At 47.4% G+C, this 24,168-nt stretch overlaps 1 protein-coding gene across 3 annotated transcripts in view; it reads right to left on the bottom strand.

Annotated features, from left to right (window-relative positions):
* pkd1b (polycystic kidney disease 1b) overlaps nt 1-23,554 on the bottom strand; it is a 126,218-nt gene extending 102,664 nt beyond the window's left edge. For all 3 annotated transcript variants that reach the window (XM_039739716.1, XM_039739717.1, XM_039739718.1), the window contains exon 1: nt 22,791-23,554. In XM_039739716.1, the coding sequence (XP_039595650.1) occupies nt 22,791-23,410 (620 nt within the window). In that variant the 5' untranslated portion in view covers nt 23,411-23,554. The remainder of the gene's footprint in view (nt 1-22,790) is intronic.
* Nucleotides 23,555-24,168: the final 614 nt, after the last annotated feature.

Here is a 24,168-nt window from a genome sequence, read left to right as displayed (position 1 = left end):
ACTCATATCTAGTATAAAACACTGTCATGTATAGCAAACAGTAATACTTACAGATTTAGACAAATAAATATCTTTGTGACTATACTGGGGGCTCCGCCCCCTGCTCGCTTCGCTCACCCACCCCCGTGTTTGGTTTACCAGATATACAATTTAAAGAGATTGTTATTTTCATGGGAATTGTTACATAGGCATTATTTTCACTTTTACTTTAAAAACTTTTGTTATAACAATGCTTGTCCTTTATTTCCGTCCCCGGGTGTGGTTACATCTCTTTCTCACAGGATGTATAACGTTGCTGGCGGTGTGAAGGGGGGCGACTGAACACACGCTAAGGAGATACCGTCGGATCATCTGCTGGCTTGTTGCTGCTGGCGAGCTGCCTGTTCTGCTTGTCGTATGTCGTTGTTTTAAGAGCTCGGAGCACATGATGCGTGTCTGCCAAAAGCAATCTAACAACTGCTAGGTTAGATGTCCGTGGACTTGTTTTAAATGATGGCTCACTGCCTTGTCTCACGTGACGTTGTAAAAACAATACTTGTCCTTTATTTCTGGGCCCGGTCGTGGTTAAATCTCTTTCTCTCAGTACGTATAACGCTGGTCACGTTGTGAAGGGGGGGCAGCTGCTGTCGCGCTGCTCGTCGATCATTTTAAAGCCTATACAGTCGCTGTCCTTTTTGCCACTTCGTGTCTCTGTGAAGAGGTTTAGGGTTAGGGTGGCTGAACGCACGCAAGGAGAAGTGGTCGGATCATCTGCTGCGAGCTGCGTGTTCTGCTTGTCGCTTGTCATTGTTTTAAGAGCTCGGAGCAAGTTAAAGTGTCTCTCGCGGGACGTTAAAGTGTCTCTCGCGGGACTTCAAATTGTCTTCTGAGAAGATCATGTCTCGTCTCCCTAGTCTGCCTCCCAAGATTTTTTTTTTATAATAGAGAGACGTGAAAAATACATAAGAGTGTAATTACCGTCTCACACAGCAGTGTATAATATTAATAACTAGTCGTCTCCCGTGGCCCCACCCGCGTAGTAGTGAAACAGGACAAACGTTAAAAATCAATAAACAGAAAGGTATTGCTAGCTAAGCGGAGGCAAGGTGCGCTCCAAAACTCAGAGGTAGACGACTCCCCACTCCTGACGTCACGCTTCCCCCTTCCCTTGGCCCGCAGCCACTCTCTCGGATTCGCACAAATAGATCGGTACCTCAAGTGAACTATGATACTGAACGCAATGAGAGAAGTCGCAAAATCAACTGGAATGTTCTAGCAAATTATAGAAAAAAAACCCAGATCTAAATCCGTGAAGTAGTTCTCTCGTGAAAAGCGAACAGACAGACTGAAGCTGGATTTTCTATACAGAGAGATGACAATCAACACAAGGAAAATATTGTCATGATCAGGGTGAAATTTTGAGGTCTTATAGCCTTTTCCTGTTATGGAAGCCATTTTGAGTGTTGTTAGGGTCACGTCCTGCATTTCTATGGGCGTGGTCTCCGGGGTCGTGACCTCGAGTTCACCAGCAGATGTAATAGAAGGTCAGCGTCTGCATTGGGCCGTAGCCTTCCTTCTAAACTGCTACTGAACTCCTCGTTGTGATTGTTTTTCATGTCTGGCCTGAATTTCGACGTTTTGCCGCTCGCCTGGGTTTTTTGGTCACTTCGGTAAATTTGTTTTCATTGGTTTTGCCTTTTGCACGGCTCTCCCGTTTTAACTCGAGAAACGCTTTATCTGTTTTCCTGTTGAGTCAGGACTATTATACATACTGCACATAACTGTACTAGCCGGGAATAAGAAATTGTGAAATTCTCATGTAAACACCGAAAGAAAATAAAAAGGAAGGAAACGCTATAAATAAAGAAAAACAGATAAAAATAAGCAAATATATGTCAAACTGACATCTAATATATCACGACAAGCCAATTAAACATACACCTAAATGAAAGGATTAACTAGTGCCATATGGGAAGCGGTTTACAGGCCCGCCCACCCACCGATGACATCACTTCCAACCCCCTGCGATGACGTCACTTCCGGTACACAGAACCCACCTTCCTGCTAGTCAGTTCTGTCTGTACACGGGCTGGCTACCTCCAAACCTTTTTCACTTTGTGGATATTACACTTGGTGAGCACTCAGGTTTGCGGACGCCTGACCATCACACCCACATGAGCTTGTTGAACATCCCATTCCAAAACCACGGACGTTAATATGGAGGTGACCCCCCACCCCCCATAACAGCCTCCATTCTTTGGTTCCCCACTGTGTGCCCATTCACTCAGAAGAGCATTTGTGAAATCAGGTACTTCTGATGGCTGCCAATAGGATCCAGGGCTCTGTGCAGGCCACTCGAGTTCATCCATGTCTTTATGGACCACAGGGACACGGGCATGGTGGAACACAAAAGGGCCTTCATCTAACTATGGCCACAAAGCTGTCTAAAATGGCACCCATAACTGGAGCCAAGGGGCCGAGCCCAAACCCTGCCATTATCGCTCCTCTGCACAGCTTTACAGCAGGGACTATGCAGTGTGCCAAACTCAGAAGGGTCCATTCAGACCACCAGATGGTAAAGTGTGATTCATCACTCCAGTGGTGGCCTGCTTTACACCACTCCAGTCGATGGCTGGCATTGCCCATAGTGATCTTAGGCTTGTGTGCAGCTCCTCAGCCATGGAAACCCATTTTGTGAAGCTCACAATTCTTGTGCTGATGTTGCTTCCAGAGGCAGTTTTGAACTCCATTGTGAGTGACACCAGAGAGAAGAGGCCATTTTTACACACGGGGGTGTCCACGCTCTGTGACAGTTGCTTGGACTACCAATTTGTGACTGAGCTGTCGTTGCTCCTCAATGTTCTACTTTACAATCATAGCACTTAGAGTTGACTGGGTCAGATCTAGCAGGGCAGACATTCCACATACTGACTTGTGGCAAAGGTGGCATCCTGTGACAGTGCCACGTTTTAAAGTCACTGAGCCATTTCTGCTGCCAATGGAGACTGCATGGCCAGATGCCCTGCTAACAATGAAACATCTGGAGGGTTGTCCACATACCTTTGGCCATACAGCAAACATTCAGACAACTAGCATACAGGCAGGTGATCTGCCCTGAGGGTCATAAAGCAATCTTTACTCCATTCAGAAGTGGGACACTCACCAGGTGCTTGAAAACACAAAGTGAGATGACAAAAGGAAGCACAGCAAGAGGTGAAAGTGGAATACGAGAGCCATCAGATCCCACACGCATCCCCTGGGAAACGGTGAGTCTCCCTGCCGAGACGTCATTAAGTCTGAACATAAAAAACGAAATGAGACCAATTTATAGTAGAGAGCACCGTCTTTGGGGCATCAGCAGTTAAGGAACAGCCGATGTAAGCACAAAAGAATACCACCGGGTAGGCGGCATCTCTGAAATGCAAGGTGGGAAGGCCCGAAGGGAGGTGGACCAAGAGGGGGAGACTCGAGCTGTGAGCTGTCCTCCCGCCATCTCCCGCATGGTGACACTTGATGGGAACTGGTTTACAGGAGTGGGATTTCTCCTAGTTTCCAGTCCCCGTGAGCCCCTCGATCCTCTCCCCAAGACTGCCGCCCTCGCAGACACACTGTTGCTATTCTGTGCTCTGTATTGTGCAGGACTCCACTCTTAATGAATACGGAGACAGATTCCTGGCGGTGCCTTCCTCCTCCACGCTGGCAAATCATTAACTTGGTGTTTCTAATAAGCTGGAGCTAAAAGAAACAAACTTTTCCCACAAGGTAATGGTGCAGTTTCTTTCATTTTGATGCGCCAGGGTATTAGGACAACAAAGGGGGGGCAGAAGCTTATTGAATGTTCTGCAAAGCTGGAATGCTATGTTAATACAAGTCTTTGAAAGGTAACCGGTGCAGCCAAGAGGTCAAATGGCACTTGTTAAAACTCTGACTGTGCCCAGATTCTGGGGAAAGAATGGCAGAGTCTGGGTGGGCCGACATTTCGCAGGCGCCAGTCATGGGAGTGAATAGATTAGCAGAGGACAGGGTAAATTCTGGGCTTGTTACCTGGAAGTGCCAACACGCGCGTTGATGTAGAAGAGACGATTCACGATTGGCTCTGACCCGCGTAACTCTGAACGGGATTAATGGGGGCTGAGAATGCTGTCGTGTCACGTTACTTGACATCACATCACGTCATGTCAGATCATGTTATGTCACAATACAGGACATCACATCATATCCCATCATGGCATGCTATGTCATGTGACATCACATCATGCCATGTTACAGAGTGACACCTAATGGCATATTATGTCACATCATCTCTGTACTGTCACAAAGGCAAAAATGGCATGTCCTGAAAGGGTAAGAAATAAGGAAGGGGAGAAATGTGTGGAAAATGTAACTGGTCATAACCAGGAAGACTAAAGACAGGCATGGCGCTGCTATCTCCTTTTTGTAGCCTGGAGACCAAAACTGCCCACAGTACTCCAGATGAGGCCTCACCACTGCGTTATAAAGCCTGAGCAGAACCTCCGTGGACTTGCACTCCACACATCAAGGCGCTATATAACCTGACATTCTGTTAATGGCTTCTGAACACTCTCTGGCAATTAATGGTGACGAGTCAACTATGACGATTATGTCATGAACTGGGAGTCCCTAAGCACCCAAATCACAAAACTACTTCCAAAAATGTCCACTAGAAGGGGGAAATCCCATCAAAAACCCTGGCTACACAGAAAAAGGGCCTTGTGGAATCTTTAAAAAATGAGATTTAGTCTTCACAGAAAAATGCTCTTCAGTAACAATGATGCTCCGGGGAGCAGAAAGGCAGTAGGATTTGCCCAAAGCAATAAGATGATCCAGTAGAACAAAAATCCCCAATTCAAAATTACAACAATAGTCAAAATTACAGAGCCAAATGTCAAAAATCCTGCAATTCGCACATTAAATTGACAAAAGCCATGAGAACTCACCCCTGCTGCCAGGAAGTGTGGAAGGCGTTCTGGATTCATAGGACGGAGGGCAGTTCCTAGAGGTGAACGGCCATCTTGAGTGGTCAAGAAGGAGCTTAGGACCTCACAAGCATCGCCATATATATATATTGTGGCAGTAGGGGGCGCTAGTGCTCCCTTGAACCCCCAGGTACACCTCCAGACACCGGGTGAAAGTCCAGAACCTTTTTATTTTGTTCTTCCGTGCACCAAGCACCCTCCACACTACTCATACAATAAACTTTTATCAATAAACACTCCTCCTCGCCCAGACACTTAGCCACCCTTCCTCCCAGCTCAGCTCGCTGTCTGGACTGAGGCACCGTCCTTTATAGCCCCTGACCCGGAGGTATTCCTGTCCCAACAGTCCATAGTTCCTTACTCCTTCCGGGTCAGGGCAATCAGTCCTTTTCTTTAACCCGGGAGCACGTCGTTCCTTCCTGTCATGTGACCCTGACGTACTCCCGGTCATAGGGCATAAAAGAACCCATAAGCCCCTACAGCGACTCCTGGTGGCCCCAAGGTATCCAGCAGGGTTGTGTTAAAACACTACAAAGTCCATAAGGCCCTGCTGGACCTGGGGCATGGTCCTGCTGTCGGGAGAGCTCCTCCTGGCGGCCTGGGGGTGTGAACCGGCATGGGAAGCCGGCAATCCTCCACAGTCCCTCCCCCTTAGCGACGACTTCTGGGCGGAGCATCCAGCCCCGCGAGGGACGTCCTCCTCCAGGAAGACGCGTCTGCCGGACCTTGGCTGCGTTGTCCCTGTCCTCTAGTGAACCTTGGGGGAACGACGTACCTTCTGTCCCCCCGGGAACAATGGCGCCACTCGTGGCCCGGCTGCCGGCAGTTGAAGCATCGGCGAAGTCCTCCTGGTTGTCCCCCTCTGCGAGACCAGAAACACCTCGGGAACTCCGTTAGCGATATCTCCGCCTTTCTCTGCCAAGGAGTGTTTTACGGCCGCTTTACTGCTCCCAGCCTCTCTCTCCATTATATCGGAGACCCACCTTTTCTTTTGGGGATTTCCCGTTTGATCTGGGGCTTGGCTCAGCCTGAGGCTCTCTATGTAAAAGAGAGAGCCTCTTTGCTGTTTGCACGCCCGTTGTTCTGTTTTGTTTTGGAAGAGGCGTCATTAGTACCGCATCGCTCCGGGTAACAGCACTGTTTAGCTGTACCTGGGAGATTGGCACTTCCTCCGCCCCTCCGGTAACTAACGTCAACGCCCTTATTACATCGGTCGGGGTCTGGAGTGGCGACTCGCTCTGGAAGGCCACGTCACACGCATGCCTCGGATCGATCGCTTCCTCCCCCTCCCGGTCAGTCATCACTCCACGCTCCACTGTCGGGTTCACAGTGCTTTGACACTCGCTGTTTATTAATAGCGGGGCCGGATCGCACTGTGTCCCCTTATGATATACGGTACAGATTTCACTTACCTGCACCGCTAAATCACTCGAGACCGGGGCTTCTCGGCCTAATCGCCGCAGGTATTCCACTAGTCCTCTCAGCGGCGCCTCGGCTGTAGCTCCCAGCTCCTCTACACGAGCCTTCAGTTCCTTCACTCCTTGGAAGAAAACATACACGGGCTCGAGGTATTTTTCGAGCTGTTGTAAGTCCATAAAGTTAGTTATTTCGGCCGGGGTTAAGTCCGCTTCCGCATTTGATTTACCTACCGGCCGGGAGCCAATGAGCACGTCCGCTCCTGGCACGTGCTCTGCTGGGCTTCGCGGAGGCTTCTGGGACATGGAGTCCAAGAGGAACGGGTAGCCTGCCGCGGCGGACTGCGCTCTGTCTCTTTTAATTTGTCGGCAGACCGTTCCTCTTGATTCTTTTTAAATTGTGGCGCTGCTTGCCGCGCCTCCTTCCCTTTCAGGAAGCTCAGACCCGTCGGGGAATTACTGACCTCACCGAAGGATCCTTCCTGACCGTCTTCCCGGCTTCCATCGCGTGAGGTCACGTGGTGGCTCTCGCCGTATGGGCTTCTTCTCTGCGGACTCCTAGACTGGCCCGGCTTCTTCTTGTCGCGGCCATCTTGCCTAGGTCTGAGGCGGGCGGGCTCTTTGTCCGCTTTGTGCAGACAGGCTTCTGCAAAACAAGAAAAGAAAGGCTCCGGCGGTTCGAGTGCTCTCCCAGCACTTACCTCGGAACGTAGCCGATCCCTCTCCAACTCCCTGTAGTAATCTTCGGGAGTCTTAATCCTGCAAAGTTCCGGCTGCTCCTCCGCTCGGATTTGCTCTGCTTCAGCCTGTTCCCGTTCTTCCTCACCGCCTGTCAGGTAAGCCCACAGCGTTTCCAGCCCATCTGGGACCGAAGTCTTTTGGGTAGATCCCTTCTTCTTCCCAGATTTCTTCCCCATCACGGTCTGCTGTATTTTACAGCTTACAATTGCAGCGCTCTTAGTCGCGGGTGGAGTTTTCACCTCCGCGGTTCCAAGAGGGACCTCCCGGGGTCGTCTGCCCACACAAAATTTATTTTACTGCAGGTCCCCTGCCAACAGACGGCCAGAGTATCCTGCCGACTACGCCAGTGTGGCAGTAGGGGCGCTAGTGCTCCCTTGACCCCCAGGTACACCTCCAGACACCGGGTGAAAGTCCAGAACCTTTTTATTTTGTTCTTCCGTGCACCAAGCACCCTCCACACTACTCATACAATAAACTTATCAATAAACACTCCTCCTCGCCCAGACACTTAGCCACCCTTCCTCCCAGCTCAGCTCGCTGTCTGGACTGAGGCACCGTCCTTTTATAGCCCCTGACCCGGAGGTATTCCTGTCCCAACAGTCCATAGTTCCTTACTCCTTCCGGGTCAGGGCAATCAGTCCTTTTCTTTAACCCGGGAGCACGTCGTTCCTTCCTGTCATGTGACCCTGACGTACTCCGGGTCATAGGGCATAAAAGAACCCATAAGCCCCCTACAGCGACTCCTGGTGGCCCCCAAGGTATCCAGCAGGGTTGTGTTAAAACACTACAAAGTCCATAAGGCCCTGCTGGACCTCGGGCATGGTCCTGCTGTCGGAGAGCTCCTCCTGGCGGCCTGGGGTGTGAACCGGCATGGGAAGCCGGCAATCCTCCACAATATTGTGGAGCTAACCCGGACACAGACAGGCGGACATGTTGTTTCAACCACCACACGTTTTATTTACAATATTTACAATAAATAAACTGGTCACACAGACCCAAACAGTGCACACCTTCACCCCAATACACAGTCCTGGCCACAAATGCCTTTCTTCGGGTCGCCTCCACACCTCCTCTGTGTTTAGTCCTGCCTCCTCCCGACTCCAGCCTTGAATGAAGGGTGATGGCCCCTTTATACTCTCCCGATGAGCTCCAGGTGGTTCCCGGCATTCCTCTTGGCCACGCCCCAGCGTGTGGAAGTGCCGGCTGTCCTCCTGGCAGCTCTCCGGTAACCTTTAAGTCTTCCCCCAGCACTTCCTGGTGTGGCGGAAGTACTGAGGCAACATGTCCCCAAGGCATTGGGGCGCTCCTGGCGGTGACCACAGGCCCCTACAGGGTGGGGCTTCCATGCCCTGAACCTGTGGCCCCAAAGCAACCAGGAAGGCGACCCCACGTGATCCAGGGTGAGCACAGACCCACATCCGGTCCCTCATGGCGTCCCGGCCGGGTCATGGCCCCTGGCATCCCTGACAATATATATATATAATGTCACACACGTGTGCATGGGAGGCAGTCAGTGGACTTGACTGAGGGTAAAACGCTGGCTCAGGGTTAGCGGTGCACTAATGTCTCTTCTCCCTCCTATGCCGATCACCAGAAGGAAAGACCACCTTTACTCCAACTAGGTTCCAGACCACGCCCTCTTACTGACCTCACTTCCTTCTGTTCCCTGTTGGACCCTCCTCTTCCTCCCCTCCACCTATAAAACCAGCCACTTACCTTTACTAGTCAGTCCCGTTTTGGACACAGTCTTTTAAGACTTACTTAACAGTGTTTATAATATACAGGGTGGGACCCCCAAACCTCTCTCTGTCTTTTGTGCTTTTCTTACTCCATATATACATTGTGAAGCCAACCTGGACACAGACAGGCAGAAGACAGATTTTGCAACACAACACCTGTCTGTTTACAATTGGGGATCGATTCTGGCCTTGAATGGTGGGACTGGCCCCTTTTTATAGGGAACCCGGAAGGACTCCATGTGCCTAATGAGTTCTTCCGCCACACTTCCTGGTATGGCAGAAGTGTGGCCAAATAAGGCCCTGGAAATGTCCATGTGCCCCTGGCAGTGGCCACGGGTTCCAACAGGGTTGGCGTCCATGCTCACGACAATGGCAATGCTGGAAACCAGGGAGCTGCTAAACTATCCCAAAATACTCTCTACTCGGTCATTCCACACTCTGGGCATCCCAGCCGGGCAAGACTTCTGGCCGCCACAACATTTATATACATATAGGTGCTGAGCCATTAACTACTCTGTAGGCAAGACATCAAGTATCTGAACTTAACATGTGCTGCTACAGGGGGCCAATGTAGTGGTCTCAAAAGAGGAGTGACATGTGCCCACCTTGGCTGACTGAACACTAGACATGCGCTGCATTTACAATCGCCTGACCCACAAAACACAAGGCAGGTTACACATGCGGACCAAATCAAAAGTAAAGACCGATGCACATCATCAGCATAAATGAAAGAATCAGGAAGAAACAAAAGAAACACAAGACATGAACTTGGACCGCAGCCAGAGGAGGGACCCTGGCTTAGATATAACAACTTAACTGTAAGGATGTGTGAGCCCCCATAACACCGCCACCTGACACGATCATCCACTGCAGCAGGTGGTCTTATTACATCAATAACTCCATTCCTGAATTTCAGACACAGGCGTGATACCAGACTGGAGGGATCCCAAACCCCCACCCCGACTGACACCACACGGGCAAGAAACGGAAGCAATAAAAGTGCCAGGAGCGGGGCAGGCTAATCCATAGCACTTCGGTGTTGTCCACGGGTGCACCGATTATCTTCACTGAGTAAACACAACCACGGCAGCCCGACAGATAAACAAAGCAGGCGAGGGGAGGCCGTCCTCTTCCGACGCTTTACAACAAGAGGGTCTGCCAAGCAACCGCGGAGATTATTTCTAAAAACGCATGTCTGAAAGCAGGAATGTTGCATTGATGGGGTGGCGTTGTGATTCGACGGTCTGCCAAAATCCATCTGCTGAGTGACAGAGTGCCAAGTGACAAGTTCACTTCATGCACTGATCGTTACGGAGCCAGACGTCTGCACTGGTGATTAGCAATGGCTGATTTTTAAATCAATTTTAAAATATCCCAAAAAGAGGGCATTGTAATTTTTAAACTGGCCCAGCAGGAGGCAGCTTAAGTGTGAGCTTGGCGTGTCGATCTCTGATTTGTGATATGATGAGCTCCCCTCTGCTTCTGTTTAATTACTGATGTTCATGTTAAAATGATTACTTTTCATATTTTTATGTAATTTCTGTTATGTCTGCTGATCCTTCTATATAAAAGCGGTGGGGACTGTCCTTCCATCCGTCAGTGCTACGCAGGCATGGAGTTTCACACCGCCCTGTCCATTTTGCAATGCACGATGGGATTTGTAGTTTCGTTTGTCCAGGTAAAAGAAGATTTTCTACTCCAGACTGTGCTTCTTTCTTACTATATAAAAGCGGTCGGGATTGTCCTTCCGTCCCGTGAGTGCAAAGCGTAGCGGTATTCCGCTTATCACAGACTTACTACTTGCGGCTTGCAGTACGAAGCAACATGATGTGAGCAGAGTTCTGGTGCTCCCATCGTTCCCTTGATTTTGTGCGCGATGCGCTGGAAAAATAGACAAAATTATGTCTCTGGAAATAATTAATGTTGATGGAGTACAAATGCCTCACCGTAGTAAATATCAGGGGGGTTCAAAAGGGCGACCTCAATATAGAAAAAAAGTTTCAATTTCATCACAAAAATAACAAAAACTACGAGTATTAAAGTAATAACGCTCAAATTCAATATAACCAAATGAATGAGTTTGTAGAAAATATCAAATTGATCTACATATTGAATTGCCTTAAGAAGTGGTCAACTTAAAAGTCGGTCGCCTTAAAAGGTGGGTCAGCCTAGTTATTTAATAATCATGTAGAGTCTATTTAAGTGTTCATCCATTCTTTGTACTTCACGGTCTGCTGTATTTTACAGCTTACAATTGCAGCTCTTAGTCTGGTGGAGTTTTCACCTCCAGCGGTTCCAAGAGGGACCTCCGGGTCGTCTGCCCACACAAAATTTATTTTACTGCAGGTCCCCTGCCAACAGACGGCCAGAGTATCCTGCCGACTACGCCAGTGTGGCAGTAGGGGGCGCTAGTGCTCCCTTGAACCCCAGGTACACCTCCAGACACCGGGTGAAAGTCCAGAACCTTTTTATTTTGTTCTTCCGTGCACCAAGCACCCTCCACACTACTCATACAATAAACTTATCAATAAACACTCCTCCTCGCCCAGACACTTAGCCACCCTTCCTCCCAGCTCAGCTCGTGTCTGGACTGAGGCACCGTCCTTTATAGCCCCTGACCGGAGGTATTCCTGTCCCAACAGTCCATAGTTCCTTACTCCTTCCGGGTCAGGGCAATCAGTCCTTTCTTTAACCGGAGCACGCGTCGTTCCTTCCTGTCATGTGACCCTGGCGTACTCCGGGTCATAGGGCATAAAGAACCCATAAGCCCCCTACAGCGACTCCTGGTGGCCCCAAGGTATCCAGCAGGGTTGTGTTAAAACACTACAATATTGTGGAGCTAACCCGGACACAGACAGGCGGACATGTTGTTTCAACCACCACACGTTTTATTTACAATATTTACAATAAATAAACTGGTCACACAGACCCAAACAGTGCACACCTTCACCCCAATACACAGTCCTGGCCACAAATGCCTTTCTTCGGGTCGCCTCCACACCTCCTCTGTGCTTCGTCCTGCCTCCTCCCGACTCCAGCCTTGAATGAAGGGTGACGGCCCCTTTTATACTCTCCCGGATGAGCTCCAGGTGGTTCCCGGCATCCCCCTCTTGGCCACGCCCAGGCGTGGCGGCAGTGCCGGCCGTCCTCCCGGCAGCTCTCCTGGTAACCTTTTAAGTCTTCCCCCCAGCACTTCCTGGTGTGGCGGAAGTACTGAGGCAACATGTCCCCAAGGCATTGGGGCGCCTCCTGGCGGTGACCACAGGCCCCTACAGGGTGGGGCTTCCATGCCCTGAACCTGTGGCCCCCAAAGCAACCAGGAAGGCGACCCCCACATGATCCAGGGTGAGCACAGACCCACATCCGGTCCCTCATGGCGTCCCGGCCGGGTCATGGCCCCTGACATCTCTGACAATATATATATAATGTCACACACGTGTGCATGGGAGGCAGTCAGTGGGCTTGACTGAGGGTAAAACGCTGGCTCAGGGGTTAACGAAGTGCACTAATGTCTCTTCTCCCTCCTATGCCGATCACCAGAAGGAAAGACCACCTTTACTCCAACTAGGTTCCAGACCACGCCCTCTTACTGACCTCACTTCCTTCTGTTCCCTGTTGGACCCTCCTCTTCCTCCCCTCCACCTATAAAACCAGCCACTTACCTTTACTAGTCAGTCCCGTTTTGGACACAGTCTTTTAAGACTTACTTAACAGTGTTTATAATATACAGGGTGGGACCCCCAAACCTCTCTCTGTCTTTTGTGCTTTTCTTACTCCATATATACATTGTGAAGCCAACCTGGATACAGACAGGCAGAAGACAGATTTTGCAACACAACACCTGTCTGTTTACAATTGAGGATCGATTCTGGCCTTCGAATGGTGGGACTGGCCCCTTTTTATAGGGAACCCGGAAGGACTCCATGTGCCTAATGAGCTTCTTCCGGCCACACTTCCTGGTATGGCAGAAGTGTGGCCAAATAAGGCCCTGGAAATGTCCATGTGCCCCCTGGCAGTGGCCACGGGTTCCAACAGGGTTGAGCGTCCATGCTCACGACAATGGCAATGCTGGAAACCAGGGGAGCTGCCCTCTGTGGCAGAAACTATCCCAAAAATACTCTCTACTCCGGTCATTCCACACTCTGGGCATCCCGGCCGGGCAAGACTTCTGGCCGCCCGCCACAACATTTATATACATATAGGTGCTGAGCCATTAACTACTCTGTAGGCAAGACATCAAGTATCTGAACTTAACATGTGCTGCTACAGGGGGCCAATGTAGTGGTCTCAAAAGAGGAGTGACATGTGCCCACCTTGGCTGACTGAACACTAGACATGCCGCTGCATTTACAATCGCCTGACCCACAAAACACAAGGCAGGTTACACATGCGGACCAAATCAAAAGTAAAGACCGATGCACATCATCAGCATAAATGAAAGAATCAGGAAGAAACAAAAGAAACACAAGACATGAACTTGGACCGCAGCCAGAGGAGGGACCCTGGCTTAGATATAACAACTTAACTGTAAGGATGTGTGAGCCCCCATAACACCGCCACCTGACACGATCATCCACTGCAGCAGGTGGTCTTATTACATCAATAACTCCATTCCTGAATTTCAGACACAGGCGTGATACCAGACTGGAGGATCCCAAACCCCCCCCCCCACCCCGACTGACACCACACGGGCAAGAAACGGAAGCAATAAAAGTGCCAGGAGCGGGGCAGGCTAATCCATAGCACTTCGGTGTTGTCCACGGGTGCACCGATTATCTTCACTGAGTAAACACAACCACGGCAGCCCGACAGATAAACAAAGCAGGCGAGGGGAGGCCGTCCTCTTCCGACGCTTTACAACAAGAGGGTCTGCCAAGCAACCGCGGAGATTATTTCTAAAAACGCATGTCTGAAAGCAGGAATGTTGCATTGATGGGGTGGCGTTGTGATTCGACGGTCTGCCAAAATCCATCTGCTGAGTGACAGAGTGCCAAGTGACAAGTTCACTTCATGCACTGATCGTTACGGAGCCAGACGTCTGCACTGGTGATTAGCAATGGCTGATTTTTAAATCAATTTTAAAATATCCCAAAAAGAGGGCATTGTAATTTTTAAACTGGCCCAGCAGGAGGCAGCTTAAGTGTGAGCTTGAGCGTGTCCCGATCTCTGATTTGTGATATGATGAGCTCCCCTCTGCTTCTGTTTAATTACTGATGTTCATGTTAAAATGATTACTTTTCATATTTTTATGTAATTTCTGTTATGTCTGCTGATCCTTCTATATAAAAGCGGTGGGGACTGTCCTTCCATCCCGTCAGTGCTACGCAGGCATGGAGTTTCACACACGCCCTGTCCATTTTGCAATGCACGATGGGATTTGTAGTTTCGTTTGTCCAGGTAAAAGAAGATTTTCTACTCCAGACTGTGCTTCTTTCTTACTATATAAAAGCGGTCGGGATTGTCCTTCCGTCCCGTGAGTGCAAAGCGTAGCGGTATTCCGCTTATCACAGACTTACTACTTGCGGCTTGCAGTACGAAGCAACATGATGTGAGCAGAGTTCTGGTGCTCCCATCGTTCCCTTGATTTTGTGCGCGATGCGCTGGAAAAATAGACAAAATTATGTCTCTGGAAATAATTAATGTTGATGGAGTACAAATGCCTCACCGCGTAGTAAATATCAGGGGGGTTCAAAAGGGCGACCTCAATATAGAAAAAAAGTTTCAATTTCATCACAAAAATAACAAAAACTACGAGTATTAAAGTAATAACGCTCAAATTCAATATAACCAAATGAATGAGTTTGTAGAAAATATCAAATTGATCTACATATTGAATTGCCTTAAGAAGTGGTCAACTTAAAAGTCGGTCGCCTTAAAAGGTGGGTCAGCCTAGTTATTTAATAATCATGTAGAGTCTATTTAAGTGTTCATCCATTCTTTGTACTTTGTGGGTGGAGCCTGAGGAGGTGGGGCCACCCAGACATCATTGCTGTTGGCTCCTCCCACTGCCTTTTTAGTCAGTCAGACAGAAGAAGCCGGCCCTGGATCATTTAGTTTGTCATAGGAGGTTGCATTTGTTATTGCTTTTTGGTTGTCATTTCTGCTTTCTGGATTATTCCTTGCTTACGTTATTGGATTCTTCTCTTCGGATTAGATTTTGGAATTTATTTTGTCATTTAGGTAAAAGCTTTCTAATCTTTTGTGCCTTTTTTTTATTTATTTTTTCTGGCGACCTGTGCTCAGATTGTTCCTGCCTTGTGCCAGATGCTTGCTCGGGTAGATGCCACGTTCTGGAAGATGAATGGATGGATGTATCGTTATTTTATAAAGATTTCTAATTTGGAATTAACTTTACAAGCCAGAGGTCTATGGTATTCTAAACGTTGTAAAACAGTTTTTATATATTTTGAGACTTTCTCTACATTTCGAATTTTTAAAGCCAGCTCCCCATTTTTGGGCCTGTATACCGTGAAGCCTGCACATAGTAGTAGGGGACTAGCCGCCAAGGGGTGAAGCTTTACTAAAAGGACTTGGCCTATTTTATGGAGCACTTTGGAGGCTGTTGTCTGGAACTCCAGTATACAGCATTGATGAATTGACTTGAATTGCGGTGTGCTGCAACCAGATCAGACAAGAGTGTATTTTATGGATATATATATTATTTTCTGAAATTTCTTATCCTACTGTTTCTTAAGACCATTAAGGGGTAAGTCTTGAAATGGTTTATTTATGTAGCGCCTTTCCCATTCTCACTCAATGTGTTTCTTTGCTAAACTATGGGGATTCTGTCTGAACCTTCATCCACATTATAAAGTTGAAGTTGAATTGTTCAAAAGATGTAAGAAAACATTAGAACACTCGAGACGAGAACAGGCCATTCAGCCCAATAAAGCTCGCTAGTCCTATCCACTTATTTCTTCCAATAAAACATCAAGTCAAGTTTTGAAAGTCCCTAACGTCTTACTGTCTACCACACTACTTGGTCGCTTATTCCAAGTGTCTATCGTTCTTTGTGTAAAGAAAAACTTCTTAATGTTTATGTGAAATTTACCCTTCACAAGTTTCCAACTGTGTCCCCGTGTTCTTGATGAACTCATTTTAAAATAACAGTCTCGATCCACTGGACTAATTCCCTTCATGATTTGAAACACTTCATTCAGGTCTCCTCTTCATCTCCTGTAAAGGCTCAGCTGTTTTAATCCTTCCTCATAACTCATCCCCTGTAGCCCTGAATCAGCCTAGTCGCTCTTCTCTGGACCTTCTCCAGTGCTGTTATGTCCTTTTTGTAGCCTGGAGACCAAAACTGTACAGAGAAACATTCTGAACTGTCCTTGCCTACATGTCTTAAACAACTATTATCATACACTAAGTCATGCTGCCATTTCTGTATTACCTCACACTATGCTGTCTTATCTATTATTTATTTATTATATTACATATTTATTGACTATATTTATGTATCTAGATTGCACAATACCATACATTGCATCAATTCTCATATTGCTTGCTACACTACAATATTGCTGCTACTTCTTTGTCTTGTCTTGTTTGTGTTTTAATTTTAATTTAATTTTAATTTTTAATTTTTAATTTTTTTTTATTTGCACTTCATGTTGTTACAATGTGGACCCTCAGCTTTGCAATTTCGTCTATCTGTATACTTGTATATGGTTGAGATGACAATAAAGTTCACTTTGACTTTTGACTTGAGATACTCGTCTAAAAGATGAGCAGAGTGATGGCTATGGACTGATATCTAGAAGGCTGCTGGTTCAAACTCCATTAGTGTCATCCTACTCTGTTGGGCCCTTAACCTGAATAAATACTCTAGTGGCCAATGTACAATGGCTGACCCTGCACTCTGACCCCTAAAGGGCATGCGAAAAGACAATTAATAAAGGGTATCATCATCATCAGACAGCCAAGTCAGAACTTTTCTTTCTTTGGATATCTCTTGCTTTATAGCAGTTCTAGTGCGTGTTAAGACCAAAGTGTGTCTGTATATTTATTTATATTATTTATGTATATGTCTATTATATAGTAACTTTATTATCTATCCATCTATCTCTCTATCTATTGTGGACTATGGCCGGCCAATCATCCTGGCCAATACCCCCAGGCCGCCAGGTGGAGCCCTCCCTGCAGCATGGAGGTGCCCGAATGCCAGCAGGGAATTATGGACATTGGAGTTTTCATCCACAGCCCTGCTGGATACTATAGGGGCCCCTAGAAGGTGCTGCAGGGAGGAGCAGCGAGACTTTTGCCTACAACCCAAAACTGCGTCCTAGTCACATGGACAGAGGAAATGATGTGCTTCTGGGTTGAAGAAAAGGAGTTTTGATCTGACCCGTAAGTGCTAGGAAGTCACGTGAACTAAAGGATCATAAGCACTTCCGGGTCATGAACTATATAAAGGACTGTGGGAGATCCCAGGATTGAGCTGAGCTGAGAGGAAGGGTGGCAACGCATCTGGGAGAGTGGAGGATTATTGCTATTGTGGATTTATTAGTGTTTATGAGTATTGTGGAGTGGAAGGTGCTTTGTGCACATTATTATAATAATAAATTTAATTATTGGACTTTTACCTGGTGTCTGGCAACTGATCAGAGGGTTCAAGGGGACGACAGCTCCCCCTATCTGTCACACTATCTATCCATCAATCTATCTATCTAGCTATCTTATCCTGCCTACTATGCTACATTTAAAATCTATCTATCTATCTACCTAATCCTGCCTACTATGCTACATTTAAAATCTATCTATCTATCTATCTATCTTATCCTGCCTACTATGCTACATTTAAAATCTATCTATCTATTTATCTACCTAATCCTGCCTACTATGCTACATTTAAAATCTATCTATCTATCTATCTATCTATCTATCTATGGCATTGGTAAAAGGAGCCTGACGAAGGTGGTTTTCATGCAAAGGGGCAGCAGACTGGAACTGATGATGTGCCCCACATTGTAAATGGTAAACCACTAGATGGCTGGTAAATTTCCAGCAGTTAGTGCCAGCTGGAGCACAGAGCAAGGGACCCTAACTGACTTTTAACTCTTTGAGGGCTGAATATTTTTTTATACTTTTCTAAAACGCACACAAATCAAGGGTTTCACACAGAAATCAATTTAAAACATCTGTCGCTGCATGCCGTGGCTGCCGGTTCACCAGGAATGCACGACAGGCCAGCTGACAAGCTGTCCTCGCGTGGCAGGGGCGGTTGCAATTGCAGTGTAGTGAAATCTGGTTCATACCTCTTGACCTTGTAAGTGGCTGTCCTCTCAGGTGAACATTTCCGTAGGAGCGTCACCCACACAAACCTGTTCAACACCACGATTAGCTGGAGACCGATCAGCTGATGCTGGTACCTCACATTCATTTTCGATCACTTGTATCAAAATCAGAGTTCGACAAAGCCACAGAGTCCATTTCAACGACACTATACAAAATGTCATCTATAGAGTAGTTTGCTTTATGCAATCACTTCGTTCTCTTGCCAGATGTCGATGCCTTTTTTGCCTCTGTTTGTTCCTCGCTACTCACACGAGTGCAGGTAATCTCGGTCAAACCAATGAAGTTAACTCTCCTTCTAGCAAAGAGAGTCCAACTAACACATAACGGAGGGCTCAGTCACCATTTACAGCTGATTACCACCGTCAACCCCTCCTTTTGACAAAGTCGACATCCGCCCTTATAAGAGTTAATGCATTAATCCAGTCTATTTTTGAATCATGTTGGTTCATTTGAAGTTCAACAAATATGCAGACCAATAACCAACCCTGGACTGAGCTCCGGACTATCGGTCAGCCCCTGACATGGCACACTCAGATGGTCACTCATGCTGGGCCAGCAAACAAGTCTTTGGGGTTTGGGAAGATGCAGAATCAAATCCATGGAGACCCAGGCAGGTTCTACACCGATGGTGATGAGGCCCAGGATCTTGTGAGGCAGCAGCACTAACCTCTAATCCTCTAACCTAAATTAACATTAACAATGAATACTTTAAATGAATCTTTAAAATCCGATTCCCTAAAAATGAAGAAATCCTGTCGCCAGGACTGCTTCTCATTGTGCCAGTTTGTTCAACGTGAGGCGACTGAAGGATAATAAATTCTCTTACGTTGTGAGTTTTTGGTGAACTGAATAAGAGTAAGGATTTGTGAAAACGAATAAGCATTTGTGTGTCTTTCATAATAAAACACTCTATCTGAACGAGAAGACCTTGGCACCATCCTCTGTCTCAGAAAACACAAAAAAAAATAAAGCAGAAAGCCTGAATATTTGTCTGACTCGGTTCACTGAAGGGGCGCTCGGGCTGGACGGCTTCTGACTTGGACGTCTTCCGACATTCCCGCCGGCCTCCTCCTGTATGTGGTATCTCACATTCCAGCTCTCGGCTTCCAGCTGCAGGTGTCTCATGGAGCTCCAGATTCCGAGGTCATGTGCCCGATAAAGACGCTGCAGTGCTGGGTGTCTGCTGGTGCCAGTTGCATCGCGTTTTGTAAATCGTTCTTGATGTGCCTCCATTCGTTTTCCTCGGACGTTTTAACAGAAATTGAAGGCTCTGAGATTCTGTCTACCACTGGAAGGTTAAAAGTCTGGACACACTCAGAGAGGATCACATTTTGGATAGAAGTTTTTTTTTTTTAATCAATATTCCATTTAATTGATTTAAAAATATAGTGTGATGGGACAGGACAAGGGTACAAGATTGATCATGACAAGTGAACAGCTCTGAGTTACACTTCCACAAATCGAGAGGCTTCAGACACTTCTTTACTGCATTGAGGGAGTCAAAATTCAAAATTGCGGTGGGCAGGCAGCTCATTCCACCAGCCAGGAGCTATCGCAGGACTGAGATTTGATGACACAGAGAGGTGGCATCACCAGATGCCACTCATCAGCAGACCTGAGTGGTCGAGAAGGAGAGGAGGACCTCACAAGCGTCCCTGTCCATACCTACTCTGTAGGCAAGCATCAAGGATCTGAACATAACATGTGCTGCTACAGGGAGCCAATGTAGTGGTCTGAAAAGAGGAGGGACATGTGCCCACCTCGGCTGGTTGAACCCCAAACATGCCCCTGCATTTAGAATCAATTGCAGTGGCTTGGTGACACGTGCCAGAAAAGAGCTGCAGTAGTCCACACGTGACAAGACCAACATCTAGTCCAGGAGCTGTGCAGCTCACTCCATCACACAAGTGCCTGATCTTCAGGATACTGTAGAAGAGGAACCTGAAAGACCCTGAGGATGTAACAACATGGCTCCATGCACTGATACAGCATGTTGCCACAACCACCACATGACAAACAACCTCAGCATCCCAGATTAGGACCTGAGTGCAGCCATGCAACAAGTGACATCTCAGCACCACACTGGTTCAGATGGACTGAAACAGTGTGAAAGTTTGTTATGGTGGATGGAGTGCCAATCCCACCACCAACCCCCAAGTTTTCCTTGCAGGTTGGAGGGTCTACTTGCAGGGCTGGATGCAGATTAACGTCATTCGGAGCAATTGCAGGATAAGGACCTTGGTCAAGGGGCCCTACGAAGTAGAGTCACTTTCTGGTATCTATCCTGCTATATCCTAGCTACAGGGTGACGGGGTCTGCTGGAGCTAATCCCAGCCAGCACAGGGTGCAAGGCAGGAAACAAAACCCAGGCAGGGTGCCAGCCTACCGCAGGGCGCGAAACACACACACCAAGCACAATTTAGAATTGCCAATGCATGTAACCTGATTTTGGATTGTGGGAGGAAACCCATGCAGACACGGGGAGAACATGCAAACTCCACGCAGAGAGGACCTGGGAAGCGAACCCGGGTCTCCTTACAGCGAGGCAGCAGCGCTACCCACTGCGCCACCGTGCACCGGTATTATATAGTACCTTTCTTATCTATCTATTGTGGTCTATGGCCGACTTGTCATCCCAGCCAATACCCCCGGGCCACCAGATGGAGCCCTCTCTGCAGCATGGAGGTGCCCTGAAGACCAGCGGGGAATCCTGGACATTGGAGTTTTCATCCACAACCCTGCTGGATACCACAGGGGCCGCTAGATGGAGCTGCAGGGAGGCGCAAAGAATATTATTTGCCCTAAGCCCAGGAAGTACGTCCGAGTCTCATGGACAAGGGGAATGACGTGCTCCCGGGGTGAAGAAAAAGAAGAATTTTGATTTGACCCGGAAGTGCTAAGAAGTCACATGGTCTGAGGGTTCAGAAGCACTTCCGGGTCACGGACTATAAAAGGACTGTGGCAGCTCCCAGACAGCGAGCTGAGGTGGGTGGAAGTGTGGCAACACGTCTGGGAGTGTGGAGGATTGATTATTGTAGAGTATTGTGTTAATTGATGAGTATAGTGGAGAGGAGGGTGCTTTGTGCACTGTGCAGAATTAATAAAGTCAACTTGTGGACTTTTATCTGGTGTCTGGTGTCTTGGACAAGGGTTCAAGGGAGCGATAGCGCCTCCTATCTGTCACACTATGTAATCCTGCCAACTACACTTGATTATCTATCTATCTATCTATTCATTATCAGAGCCACCGCTCCGCTCCGTGTTGTAAAGGGCAGGTTTTATCATCTTAGAACTATAGCTCAGTTAAAGCCAATTTTATCTCATTAGGACCTGGATATTGTTATCCATGCTTGTATCACCTCTCGGCTTGACTGCTGTAATTCCCCGTAAATGGTGGCTGTCCCATTCCACACTTTCTAGATTTCAAATTGATTCAGAATGCAGCTGCTAGACTTTTTAAGTTAAACAAAGAAAAGACAGCATGTCACTCCTGTTCTGGCTCACTTGCACTGGTTGCCGGTGAAGTATAGACTTGAATTTAAACTTTTGCTATTTGTTTTTAAAGCACTTAATGGAATGGCCCCTCAGTAACAGTTCAGGTCTGCTATTTCTGTCTTCACTTAGGTGATCCTCACAACAGCTCCTCATTCACGTGACCGAGTGGTCTTTCTCTGTAGCTGCCCTAAGACTTTGGAATGGCCTTCTGCTCAACGTTAAGTCCTGCCATACGACTGATGAGTTTAAATTTAAATTAAAGACCCACCTTTTTACTCTTGCTTTCATTTCATTTCAGTTTGAGGTTTTCCGAGGGTCTTTGTTAGTCCACTAATATGTTACTTTTAATCTCATTTTAGTACCCTCTTTTTCTTAATCTGTTGTTTATTGTATTACATTTAGTCAGTCAGTCAGTCAGTGTCCAACCCGTTATATCCTAACACACGGTCACTGGGGTCTGCTGGAGCCAATCCCAGCCAGCACAGGGTGCAAGGCAGGAACAAATCCCAGGCAGGGTGCCAGCCCACCGGAGGACACACACACACACCAAGCACACACTAGGGACAATTTAGGACTGCCAATGCAAATAACCTGCATGTCTTTGGACTGTGGGAGGAAACCGGAGCACCGGAGGAGAACATACAAACTCCACGCAGGGAGGACCCGGGAAGCGAGCCCAGGTCCCTAACTGCCAGGCAGCAGCACTACCCACTGCGCCACCGCGCTGCCCATTACCATTACATTTAGTTTCATTTTAATTTTAATTTTTATTTTCTTAATTCTTGTATGTATGTTTTCAGGCTATTTTATTTATTTTATTCTACTATGTGATTTTATTTATACATTTTTACTATGTATGTAGTATTTGTTATTTAATTCTTTTTAACTGGAAAGCACTTTGGGTCAACTCCTGCTGTTTTTAAATGTGCTATATAAAAAAATGACTGGACTTGACTGAATGGTTTCTTGAAGTATCTTTTTTTGACAGTTATCCCTACAGGATAGACAGACTAAAGAGAGAAGGTGCAAAGATGGATGAAGCTATCAAGAAAAAAGGTGATATTCCTTGTAGTAACTGCCAGAAGAAAACATTACAAAAATGGGGAAGAAACCACCAAGAAACTTACAGCAGCAGGATGGAGCTGGGGCAGCTGGAGGCCGGGGGCACTTCTCGGAGGTCCACCCCTGAGCAGTTGACAGCAGTGCTATTGCAGACGCAGCCATGAGGACATGGCACATGTGGAGAATGGGGACCGTCTGGTCTCTGGTCTCTCTGAGATGCAAATGGCTTGCTTTTCTGCCAGAGCTTCTCCATGAGGCTCATTGTCTCACGGGTTCTTCGATACACAAAATGGGGTTGCCAAGGTGAGATGGCAGCAGGACTGGCTTCTTCAAGCAGCTTCTTGCGATGGCCAGTGGTTTCACGTTTCCAGCTGCCCTTCTGTCCTGAGCTCTGCTGGATCTCCGACTCTCTCTGCTCATCAAACTCTGCCAGAGTCTGGAGAATACTTTTATTGAAATATTTCAAGTGTGCGACCTGAGCCGTGAGTTTGGGTGGATCACTTTCAGGTAGATGGCCCTGACTAAAGTTAATAGCAACAACCAGCAGCAACATGGCCACGTGATGCCAAACCCAGGAGGAGCAGCCAGAGCATCCTAATGGTGGGGTGAGGTCCACTTGGCTTCTAAAGCGTGGACTGCAAGAAGAAGGATCAATCAAGAAAAAACAAAACAGTGACACCACCATCTTTAGTGTGATTCATGAGTTAACAAACTCAAAAATGAAGTGCCTTCACAGAGGGTGGGACATTTCGTACAAATGCAGGTTGCAAGAGGCAATCCAGTGAAGTTAAGCCTCCCATCACTGAATATTTTAATGGTCCTATAAATGCTGAAAAGAAGGAAAAGAAAATGTTAGTACAACGGGCTGAAATACTGATGGACTAAGACTGACATGCAAACATCAAGCGAGTGGGATACAATTGTCCCGAAAGACAGACAGACTGGCAGAGAAATGAAGTGAGGGACAAAAACACCAGCTTGATAAAAGACAGAACGAGAGACTGTAGCATTACAGACAGACTGGTGAGGAGCAATGGGGTTAAACCATGTAACTCCCAGGTGGGCATTTGGATATGTAGAGGGGGGCAAATAAATATCAATTATGCTAACATTTTATTCTTACTTAAGTGAGAAGGTGGCCCGCCCACTCGTAGCCACGCCCCTGCTCAGCCACCCAAATAAGGCAGACAGAGAGAGCGGCTAACTGATACACCGAAAGACCGACGGACTGACTGACTGAAAAGCAAATTGCGTAAGGGATGAATGGACACGGACAGAATTACAGACGCGAAGAAGGGACGGGCAGGGCGATCCGGGGGGCACAGCAGCAACTCGGACTGGATAAAGAAAAAGCTGGCAAGACGGGAAGAGCGACAGACAGGCAGACTTCGAGTCTGAAAGGGAAAGAAATCGGGGCAACGGAATGAAAGAGTGACAGACACA

Source organism: Polypterus senegalus, chromosome 17 (genome assembly GCF_016835505.1).
Source record: "Polypterus senegalus isolate Bchr_013 chromosome 17, ASM1683550v1, whole genome shotgun sequence".
NCBI lineage: Eukaryota > Metazoa > Chordata > Cladistia > Polypteriformes > Polypteridae > Polypterus > Polypterus senegalus.
The sequence above is the reverse complement of the archived record's forward strand: the minus strand, read 5'-3'. Positions and strand labels throughout refer to the sequence as shown.